Source organism: Lotus japonicus, chromosome 1 (assembly GCF_012489685.1).
Source record: "Lotus japonicus ecotype B-129 chromosome 1, LjGifu_v1.2".
NCBI classification, from domain to species: domain Eukaryota; kingdom Viridiplantae; phylum Streptophyta; class Magnoliopsida; order Fabales; family Fabaceae; genus Lotus; species Lotus japonicus.
The window spans coordinates 125,194,518-125,206,859 of NC_080041.1; the positions used below are offsets into that span (position 1 = coordinate 125,194,518).

General features: G+C 32.9%; 1 protein-coding gene across 1 annotated transcript; it reads right to left on the reverse strand.

Moving 5' to 3' along the window:
• Positions 1-280: 280 nt before the first annotated feature.
• On the reverse strand, positions 281-1,449 carry LOC130730290 (thaumatin-like protein 1b). The gene is made up of 2 exons (XM_057582251.1): positions 1,342-1,449; positions 281-1,111 (listed from the first exon to the last, which is right to left on the reverse strand). The coding sequence occupies exons 1-2, from the start codon at positions 1,391-1,393 to the stop codon at positions 438-440; spliced, it is 726 nt and encodes a 241-aa protein (XP_057438234.1). The 5' UTR covers positions 1,394-1,449; the 3' UTR covers positions 281-437.
• Positions 1,450-12,342: the final 10,893 nt, after the last annotated feature.

The window sequence follows — 12,342 nt, forward strand, 5'->3', positions numbered from 1 at the left end:
AGCTACGAATTATGTTTGGAGTTATAGACAAATTTAAATTAAGGAGGACTATTATAATCATATAATGTAATGCAAATTTATTGAATGTAATAGAAAGTTGTAAAAACTAATAGGAACATAGGCAATGTCAATTGCTAGTGTAGCTCATGGAGGTCATCATGTTTGGTAAGCTTGGAGGTGCTCTCTAAGTCTATACCATTTATTTTTTCAAAAGAAGATGAACCTGATTTAGTGATAAAATTAATGTTTGTTTTAATTTGGAAACATGATAAACTATATATGAGAAGTAACTGACGTAATTTTATTGAAACATATACCATTACATGCAATATAATCACACCAAAAAGTGATTGCTTATTCTTCAATAATACAAATTATTCTTATTATTTTTGTGATAATCACGTATATAGCAAAGTGTTGCCATTATGAGTATAACTTCAAGGGCAGAATGTGATAGTGTAGTTAGGTCCCTGGAAGCAGGTAAAGGTGCTGCTCTTATCATCATAAGCGTAGCTATAAGCCTGAGGACACCTCTGCTCAAAATACTCAGAGTACTGTGTTGGCGTGCACTTCTCCGGCGTGCTGAACTCACCGGTGCAACAATACTTGGGCTCATTGAAAGCCACGCAAGCACTCTTGCATGCAACCACCTTTCCACTACCATCTTTCATCTGCAGCTCCGCCGGACACTCGGCGTTGAGATCCGCCGGGCAGCTCGAGGGCTTGCAGTCGCCGGAGCCGCCTTCCGGAGCAATGGACATGGGCAGGTTGGAGCCGTCCACGTTGCTGATGTCGTAGAAGTCCTGTCCACCATTAGCTTCGATGTGAAGCTCTGCTAAGGTGGCCGGCGGGACTGCGCCGGCCCCGTTGCATTCGAGCTGGTCACCGCAGTTTGCGGTGGCGCAGGTGAACTTGCCGGAGGAGGTGGAGCAGCCAGTTCGGGCCCAGAACCGACCCTCCCACGGAGTTGGGGTGTCGACGGAGGTGGTTTGTCCGGACGGTAGCTCAAAACCGGTTTTGGAGAGCTGAGGCTTTTGTGCGCTGGTTAAGGTTCCTGGCCACACTGTGTATGAACACTTGTTGACGAAAGTGATTTTAGCCCCATATGCTCCTGCACCATTCAAAACATGTGACATAGATTAATGAAACTGGTGTTAGTAATTAGTAATTAAATGAAAAGAAGAAACTAGTGTCAGTAATCAAATGAAAAGAAGAAAGTAACTAAAAACTATAAATCAAATTAAACCATATATATTCAAAAATATTTAGGAAAATTAGAGGAAATGAGATTCTATATATCTAGAGAAATGATGAGACGGGAAGTTTGTTGAGCATATATACCACAGAGGAAGGAGGCAAAAATAAGGCAGAGAGCAACTCGAGTATTCATCATGGTTGTTTAATTTCTCTTTGATACTGAGAGGTGTATTAACTTGTTCTGTGTGATATGATTTTGCTCAAGAGTGTGTTGGTATTTATAGGGTGCAGGGCTTGAATAGTCAACATGGATGCAGGCACGTGGAGGTGCAGGGTTGGCCTTTACTTTAGTCATGGAATACTATTATTTGTCATGCAAAATGCTTACTATTCATCAGGGGCTGCCAAGAAGAAGAGTTCTATGTTGAAACTTGAAAATTCTCAGTTTTTATGTACCGTTAATCACGGAGTGATTGATGTTACATTACACACATTTTGATCTGTTGTTATTTATCCTTAATTTCTAGTTTCTACCGGAGTTATATGATTCTGGATTGGAAAATGTTTGGTAAACAATCACATAATGCATGTTCAAATGACAAGTAACAAATGAAGAAAGAAGAAATTAAGGTAATTACCAACAACGTGTAGCACAACTGGTAGATAGTTGGACTTCTTAACCATCTAGTTCAGGGTTCGATTCCTGAGCGGTGCGTATTGAGAAATATTTGTGAGGAAAGACATACCACTTAACGTGATCTCAGAGCCTCGAATGATTAGTCTCATGGGTGTCGGATGTGGGGATACCCTTGGGAAAAAAAATTAAAGTAATTAATGTGATATATTTGATGAAAAAGTAGAGAAAGAAAGAACGATAATGCATGCTAAATAAAATTCTCATCATTAGGAAAATACTATATATATTTGAAGTCCCAATTTTATGTCCACTAATCAAATAATGTCATGAAAAATAAAATCGTATGAGGCAGTTACAAATTTACACGGTAACTTTTAACTCACATATGGTTAATGAGATAGTGAATGATCAGTTCCATGATAATTACTGATTGAAAAAGTCATGGTAATTTATCGGGAAAAAAACCATAGATAAATTACCGATAGAATAATTGTGGGAATTTACTATCTACTTTTTTTTTTTTTTAAGTTCTACTTTGAAAATTGTCAATAACACTTTGCCACAAACACATATATTTATAATTTTTTAGTTGCTCGTAGATTGACAAGCGAAATATTTTTTGTAATGATCTCGTTCAATTTTTTCTTTTTTCTTTTAAGAATTTAGAAAACTAATATGCGAATCAAACAAGTCTTTAAAAAACCACATTTTAACTCTTATCTCATGATATAAGTGATTCTTTCAAGAAAACATGGTATCCACAAGTTGAACTCCTTACAATTCTAGATTTTATCTAATGTGGTGACATCCTATTTTCATCCAGAACATTAGAAAAGAGGACAAGTCATAAAAATTCCTTTGAACATGTTTGACTCCATGTTAGTTTCAAAAAAAAAAAAAAAGACTCCATGTTATAATTGACTATTTACTATTTCAAGAAATTTTTAAGTGTTTGGAAGTTTTCTTTTACAATTGATAATAGCTCTCCAAAATCAATATTAATATGATTATATGAAGCTGCAAATTATAATTTTTGTACACAACATAATCAATTGTGAATTTCAAATATCGCCCTAGGGAATTTGCGTTTCACTTTACTTTAAACTGATCAATTTAACAGTATTTAAGTTTGTCAAAATCAAGAGCCAAACATGTATTAACATATAGTGATGTTTTCTCTTAATTATTCATTCATTCCTAATTGTGGGAATTTTAAAATTAATGAACCAAAACGAGAGAAAGAATAAAGTATGGATGATTTTGGCAGAAAAATTCAAGTTCTAAATGGATATTTACCAATTCAAAAGACTCTTCATTCATAGGTTTGTAAACACCACCCCACTCATTCAAGCGTCAAGCAGTATACGTATAGGACTTGGCAAAGCAAGGACCATTGCCAGCTCAATCTACTATGATGTCAAAACATGATTATTTGAACCATGCTAAGGTCTCTTCAATCTTCATCCAGAATGAACACATTTTTGACAATCTGTTGATAATCTTCCTTAGTAAAGGAATTTTATTCCGTGCTTTTTACGATAAACAACTGAGTATTTATATACAAAGATCTTAGGCTAATAGTTAATTAAAGAATAAATCTAACCGAGATTACATGCGTAATTACATCATAATAAAGAGAATAAATCTAATAAATAAAGAATAAATTTTCAAATATTCTATTCTAATATTATATTCTAACACACCCGCAGTCGAAGTTGGATGGTCACTAATGCTGAGACTGAAAGAAAAATCATCAAAAAAGAATCCGGGATAGGCTTGTCGAGAAAAGAAAATACCTTCAAACTCGAGAGTGGAGAAAAGAAAATACCTTCAAACTCGAGAGCGGCCGGAGAAAAACCTTAGTGACCCGAAGATCAGGAACCACGATTGGCGTAAGGAACCGCCGTTGACGTCGGAGAGCCGGGATCAGAGTGCAATCTGCCATAGGATGAAGCAGGAAAAATAAAAAATTGGGGTTTTATTTTAAGGTTTGCTGCCTTGGTGAACCGGTCCGGTTCAGTTCATGGTCTGGTCGAACCGGTAGAAAACTGGGCCGCTGGAACTGGAGGAAAATTGGGTCGAGCCTGGGTTGGAACGCGGTCAAGCTCATTATAAATATTCTAATAATATATTCTAATATTATATTCTAACACTTAGTCGTGATTATAGCCTAACGTAGCTCAAATTTACTTTCACTCAAATTAGTTAACAAAAAAGTTAAGTTCAAACTTTTAAAAGGATTTCTTTTTTTTTCCGTCGGAAAACTTTTAAAAGGATTTCTTTGAATGAGCAACCTAAAATTTAAGCTTTAAAAAAGCTAATTTGATCCGTAAACAGAGTAATTTTGACCAGAAAAGTCAAAAAAATTAGAAAAAAATAAATTAGAAATTAGAGTTCTAACTTCTAAGAATTAGAAGTGGACGAAAAATTAGAAATTCACCCTGTTATCTAAGAGCATCTTCAATGGTAGTATCTAATGTCAAATACATACTCATATGAGTATCTATTACCATTAGAGTATATATTCAATTCCAACTTGGCAAAGATGAGTATGTAGGAATAGATACTCCACACTAAACTTGAAAGGTGAGCTTGTATTTATTACAAACACTTACAATTAATTAAAATTGAGATAAATAATAAAATATATAAATGTGATGTTGATGGTGGGATCCACTATAGAAACTTTTAAGAGTTGTTGGGTTGAAGTAAAAAGTTAGTAAAATGGGGTAGATGATGTTGCATTATGGGAAATTGAAAAAACTAGCGTTTTAACTTCGTGCGTTGCACGGTGAATATTGATCTCATTATTTAGGCACATATTAAAAAATTAATATATAATAAAAAAATAAGCATTCAACCAAACAAAAATCAATCACAATGGTATCACACAACTTGCAAAATTTGATAATTTTTTTATATATTTAATCCTAAATATTTTTAAAATTATGAAAAATATACTTAAATTAGATGAAAAATTGTTTCCGAGAGTTAGGAAAAGTGGTAAAAGCTATGAGACATAAGGGTTGGAGGGGAATGAAGAGTTAGGAAAAATTATTAGTTTTTACCTGAATTATTTTTAATGTAAAATGTTTTTCCCCGTAAAAGTTTTTTACCATGTGATTTAAACATAAATATATAGTACTCATTTAAGAAAAATGTTTAAAAATCTGACCGAAAATTTGGCCCCAATTACTATTATTTCGTACTCATTTTAAATTTTAAACTCAATTTTTTTACAATTTTTTTAAAAAGGAAATGCATTAACTTAAATTGAATATTAACTCCTTAATCTATGAGGTGATTCTATAAATTATATTTATTTATTTCACAATAAAAGAAACCCAATTATTTTTGTGAGCGTTTCTTACCCGTGCGTTGCACATCAAATTTTGTTCTTTTTATTTAAGTATGTATGTTCATATCAAAATTGATATACTTAAATTAATATTGCCAAGATTTACATTAGGCTTAAAAAGGTGGAGGATATTGAGGTCAAAAAACGTGGATCACACCCCAAAATAAGTCTCTGCATTTAATTACTTATCTTCCAATACTTTTCAGAAAAATGTAATTAGTTTTCCCAATATGTCCGTTTGCGAAATTGAAGGCATATGTTGTAAATGCCTTGACCAATTCCCACTCTGAACAATTTTTCTGTTTCTTTTGCAATTATGACCCTTTTAATTGTTTCATCGTTGTGGGCTTTTGGTTGATCCATAACTCCTTTATAATGGGCTGTGCATGAATTCTATTTTGAAGAGACTCGTGACTCCTTTATAATGTTTTCATTTAATAGGGGACAAAGAATCAAGATTATAGGGAAATCGATTTGTATAATTAATTTGTGAAAGTCTCTCTGGCTGTGACACTTGTCAGCCAGAGAGAGGGGTGGGAGGAAAATCATTCTGGCAATGTCATGTGTTAATTTTTTGTGGATAAGGATTTTCTTTTAATAAGTATATAGATGATGTGTAGATATTTTAGTGAGTATAATGGATGTAGATGCTCTAATAATTTTGAGACCTCACCCTTGAAAATCACACCTTCCTCCACAAATTTCCATGTCATTTTGAGACCTCACCCATGTTCCTCACGCGCACAAAACTGCTTCACTTATGTTCACCTCTCTCACTTTCGACATTCAGTACTCTTCAACTCCTGAAATTTCTCCCTTCTAAATCTGTTATTCCCACTACTCCTGACATCTGCTCCCAATTGACATATCATTTTCCAAATCCAGCGCCCTGTTAAAAAATTTGGGGCTTTTTTATGGAGAAATTTACGGGTTCCAAATTCATGTGCGTAGGGTTACCGCTACCTACTATCATTCTGCAGTTGGTATGAAACTGTTTTTTCCAATTGTTATTTTTGCAGAAGATTCATCAACAGGTTCATAAACTTATTCATTTGCTTATATGACCTGAATATCAATGTTTTGGAGGTGGTATTACTAATGCATGTTTTTACACGGACATTGTGTTTAAAATTGATGTTTTTTTACCCTAAAAAATATCTCTGCAATGGTTCATTCTTTTTAAAGATCATAATGAGTAGTTTTAAGGTTCAGCACCAATGTTACTTTTCAGTGGTCTCAATGAGCACCACCGTTACTTTTGTGTGGTCATTTAATTAGAGTTCAATGTTACTTTTGTGTGGTTCATTCTTTAGAGTTTAAATTTTCATTTGCTTGGCCAATTTTATTTGACATGCACCTTCTATTTTGCAGACTTACAAATCTTATGCAACACAAGTAAGTTAATTTTTCTTTCGGTCGAAACAAGCAAGTTAATTTGAATGGAATATGTATGTAGTGCTTCCTTCTCCAAGGCATCATATCAGTGCGATAACCAAAACTAGAACCTAAACTGCATATAGTATACTTTGGTCTTTCATTTTTATGTAAGAAATACCATTGTCAAATTTGTGTATACTACTTTGGTCCTTGCACGTGGCTTATTATATTTAGGTGCTTAGGATTCATTCACCTCTTTCATTCTCCTGTTAAGTTATTTCTTTTGTTGTTCAAAATAAAAAAATTCTTTTATAATTTTCTCTTCTTTATAAGCAAAGCAAATCTTTCCCATATTTATTCTCTTCTTTATAAGCAAAGAAGGTCTTTTTTTAACTTTAAAAAGTCATGTTTGCCAAAATCATCTTTGTAACTTGTTTTTCTTTTTACTGGTTCTCATCAATCCATAATTTTAATATCCTTTATAATCAGGGTTCCCTCACTTTGTTTGTTGTGGCACAGAGAAAAGCTTGCTGCGTTCTTTGTTTGCTGCGTCATAGAGAAAAGCTCATAGAGTAGAGTTGACTTCAATCGAGTAAGCTCCATTCATTATCTCTATTCCCTAAATATTTACTTGGTTTGACAAATATCTCTCTTAATTAAGTGTCTGCTTTCTATGCCTATTTGTATGTTTTGCAAACGACTTGAACAACCTTGAAATAATCAACTAAAGGATAACTCTTATAAATTTGCAAGTCTCCGTAACGAAAAAAAAAAGGGGCCTAAAGAAAAACTATATAGTATACATTATGCTCATTACCTTTTTAATATTTTTTAACATTTTTACTACTATTTGTTTAGTGCTTTAATGTATAAAAGAAGATGTGAAATTTATTGTTCTTACAATGACTTATTGCATGAGGAACCACACAATTATAGTAATGCATGAATAAGACTTCCTAATTTTTATAGCATATTTATTTATAAATTTTTCTCAAATCTGTTATAACTTGATGATATTCATCAATGTAATTTTAGTAAGTTTAGTCGAAATACCCATAAACTCTACTATAGAGTCCGTGCAATTTAAATATTCTAGACCTTCTTAGAAATACTAACCTATTATATTACTTTACTAAAGGACCTAATGGTTAACCATCAAATGATAGTCAATGATTGTCTTTATAAAAATGATGATTTATGTCTATCTACACAGTCATGAGTTTTAGCAGTGGAAACAGATCACATGACAAAACTCATCACAATATTGTTAAACAAGAGAGTGCTAAAATTAGAAGGCTTAAAAGGAGATTGGAACTTGCCGAGAGAAGACCAAATAAGGCACATAAAGTTCTTACACCATGTAGTGGTTCACAAAGTAATATTCTTCAAACTAGCTTTTCATGTGATAAGGACTACAACTAATATGGCAAAAGGTCACTCGACGCGCAAGAGAGTACAATAGTAGGGAGAAACTTTGTTGGAAAAGAGAACATATATGGTAGAGCCATCAATGATTGTGCTGTTAACTTAATGTCCTTATTTGATGATGCTGCAAGTCCTGTTTTGGAGTTCATTGAATCTACCCAATCTCATGTCTCAAATTTGACTCAATCTACACCTCTAAATGGTCATATGTCTAGAGGTATGGGTATGAAATATTTTTGGTTATTAGACATGAGTAATATAAGGTACATGATAGATATTTAAAATATATCATGACATCAATCTTGCAGAGCAACCTACTACTTTGGATAACAATCAACAAAAACAGAGGGAGGCACAACTGAGAAGAAAAATATTAGTATCCCAAAAAAGACGGGAACGAGAAATTCGATCTCCCACCACCAATGTCTCCCATTCTACCCTTCTAAGGGTAAGAAATCTTCTTAATTATTTAGCATTACAAAGATTGTACCATGCTAAATATAAATATTTATCACTCTACAATTGATTTATTTTTCTTCCTTTTGTTTCTCTCTCCTTGTGCTGATTTTAATTTTGTTATATATAGAGATTCAACCTTGCTTTCAAAAACAAAAATATAGAGATTCAACCTTGAACTGTGTTACATTAAGGTGTTACCAAATGAAGCTTTTGCGTGTTCTCACAACAACCATGACTAAGTTTATAAAGAAATCATCACATGTCCAGGAATCACCCTTTCGTTCCCCTCATTCAGGTAAAACTTCTATCATGGTTGCTTCTCATTCATATATATATTTATATGTTGTTTTAACTCAAGTGTTTGTGTGTCAGTTTGAACTTTTAAATGTTGTGTAATGTTGTAGATAACACTAATGGGGAGGTTAGACGTAGAGTTCCAACAACCGACAACAAAAGACTACCCTCCCTCACATTCAAAACATGGATTTTGGGGTTGGTATTATGTGTGGCATTTGCATGTGTGAAGGAGTATTTTAATTTCAGGTAGAATTCTAGACATGCTACTTCAGTCACAAGAATCCATCCTCTGGCTGATTTCCTTTTTCTCCCTCGTTTGTAGTCTAAAAGCAAAAAACTCCCTTAGTAACAGTGTTGTACGCAGGTTTGGATATCCATTCTTCAAGATAAAGACCTCTATGTAAAACACCACTCTAGTAACCATCTTCATCCATAAGCAAACAACAATGGGTACTGCAATGGAAGTTAGGTTGGATGAAGCTCACTAACAAACTTTAGTCTTCCATAACAATAAGGGCAGCTACCTCTGAACCAGTAGGCATATTGTAGGTTCTCCCATCAGATTGTCTATCAAAGTTTAACTTCAAGCTGAAATTCTCATCTTCATGTACATCTAAAACATCTCTTGCCATCCGAAATGCTTCAGCCCAAACATTATCCTTGTCAAGCATATCTTTCAACATTTGAATTTATGTTGGTGTGCAACATAAATTCAGAGTCACTTGTCCTATAAATTATTAAAAAAGAGATGTTTCAAATGAATAAATATGTTGAACTATATAGAATAATTATTTTTTTATCGTGTTAAAAAATTGTATTTGATATATATACAGTTTTTTTACACAATATATATTAAAAAAAATTTATTCCGGTAGGAATAAAAATTTTATTCCTTCTTACATTACCTATATTTGATCTGTTGTTCTTTTTTTACACAATATATATTAAAAAAAAAATTACACAATTTTTCAACATATATATTAAAAAAATTATTTAATATATATACACAATTAATAACAAAAAAAAATTGTGTTTAATATATATACACAATTTTTTTACATTATTCTTGTTAAAAAGTATATTAAATATTAAATTTAGTACTTTTTAAACTCTATGGTTATTATTATATAATATAGATACAATTTAAAAAGTACTAAATTTAATATTTAATATATTTTTAACAAGAATAATGTAAAAAAATTGTGTAGTATATATATATATATATATATATATATATATATATTAAACAGTCACATGACTCAATGTTTTAATCTTAATTGTTCATAGTTAGATTTAACGGTCATAGTTTATTCTCATGTTCTCACATAAGAACATTTTTCTCATATGATACATCTTCTATATATATATTCAATATACACAAAAAATAATAGATATACCGCTTTAATTGGTTTTCTTTAACAAACAAGAAATGCTTGACTTTTGATCATCCTCTAGAATCATCTTATTTTGTTTTAGTATTTATTTATTATTTTCGGATTTATTTAATTAATAATTATTATAATTTTCGATCATTTTAATTAATTAATATTATTATAATTTTGAGTGTCGATTTTAATAAATTTTAGATATATAAACTATATTAAGGTAGGACAAAATTTGGGTGCTGACTGCTGACACTCTTCAAAACTCTCATCATTTTCTATCTACCGTTCATGGAGTGATTGATGATGTTTAGTTGATATGAAATTTTGATCTGTTGTTTTCTACCCTTTCTAGTTTGTACGGGAGTTATATGATTCTGTATATATCATCACTTCTGTATACACCTGATTGGGTGTCGAGATTTGTTTGATTATGGAAGGTCAAGTATCCTTAAGCAAAACGGATTTATGCAGTGCAGGGGTGGATCTTGTATAAATCCTGATTTTAAAACATTCAAACATTACCTCTTTCCCTATTAAATTATGTATTATCTATCATATTTACTCTTAACTTTTACAATTGTTGAAATTCGGTCCTGCTTAGCATCATTTTTACTAATTCCATCTAATAACCCACGTCTTTTTTGAAAATTAATAACCCACGTCTTAAGAGAAAAGAAAGGGGAATTAAGAAAATGTTACCAAAGTAGGATAGAAGGATTTCCAACTCTATAAAGAGCTCTAAAACATTATTTTGATGGTCCAATCAGTGTTTTAAGACTCGGTTTGGTGGCCGACTCGGCCGAGGTACTGAATCAATGAGTTATTGATCGGACCAGTGGGTCAATGGGCGGACTGCTTGACTCAGTCTATATTAAAATATTCTAAAAATATTCATTACAACGTAAAGTTAAGGTATAAATTTTAAAAAACGTGTCCGAGAATCAAATAGCTTCATGGTTCAATGGTATATCTTTTCCATTATTTCCTACAGGTCTCGTGCTCGACAGGGCCACTGTAACAAATAAGAAAGGGCCACTGTAACAAAAAACTCTTGTTAACAGACTTTATAAAAATAATGAAAGGCCCACTGTATTAAATAATTATTAGCCAGCTCCACTCTAGTCTAATTAGGCCTCACATGCATGCATGACCCATTAACAAAAGATTTAAAATAATAATTAAAAAAATAAAATTGGTGACTCGCCAGTCTGACCGAGAACCGACTGAGTCACCGGTTCAATCATTGAACTGGCCGAGTCAAACCGATTCCCACCGAGTTGCTTGCATAACCGATCTGATGAGAGGTTCTGACCGGTCAGGTGACCGAGTCCTGATCCAACCAGTCGGACCGGCTGGTCTGAGCCGAGTTTTAAAACTATTTGCTCAATACAGAAGTTGGGAGAGAAACTACTGAGTAACATCTTAGCAAATTTTTGAAAGAATTGTATGTAATTTATTCTAGGCTTAAATAGGTATTTGGTCCATCTAAAATCAGAGTCTTTTAGTTTAGGCCCCTCTAAATATTTTTTTTGGTATACACCCTTATTTTGAAAAAATATGGAGGGAAAAGCCACTGTCGTTATCTTTACCTAACAGACGTTGATGTGACAAATAAGAAAGGCCCACTGTAACAAAAAACTCTTGTTAACAGACTTTATAAAAATAATGAAAGGCCCGCTGTATGAAATAATTATTAGCCAGCTCCACTCTAGTCTAATTAGGCCTCACATGCATGCATGACCCATTAACAAAAGATTTAAAATAATAATTAAAAAAATAAAATTGGTGACTCGTCAGTCTGACCGAAAATCGACTGAGTCACCTGTTCAATTATTGAACTGGCCGAGTCAAACCGGTTCCCACCGAGTTGCTTGCATAACCGATCTGATGAGAGGTTCTGACTGGTCAGGTGACCGAGTCCTGATCCAACCAGTCGGACCGGCTGGTCTGAGCCGAGTTTTAAAACTATGGGTCCAATACAGAAGTTGGGAGAGAAACTACTGAGTAACATCTTAGCAAATTTTTGAAAGAATTGTATGTAATTTATTGTAGGCTTAAATAGGTATTTGGTCCCTCTAAAATTAGAATCTTTTAGTTTAGGCCCCTCTAAGTTTTTTTTTGGTATACACCCTTATTTTGAAAAAAATATGGAGGGATAAGCCACTGTCGTTACCTTTACCTAACGGACGTTGATGTGACTTATTTTA

Excerpts from the sequence above, each read along its gene's own strand:
- LOC130730290 (XM_057582251.1), bottom strand. The coding sequence starts at position 1,393 with ATGATGAATACTCGAGTTGCTCTCTGCCTTATTTTTGCCTCCTTCCTC. Across the intron at positions 1,112-1,341 it reads TTTTGCCTCCTTCCTCTGTG|GAGCATATGGGGCTAAAATC; the intron begins GTATATATGCTC and ends TGAATGGTGCAG.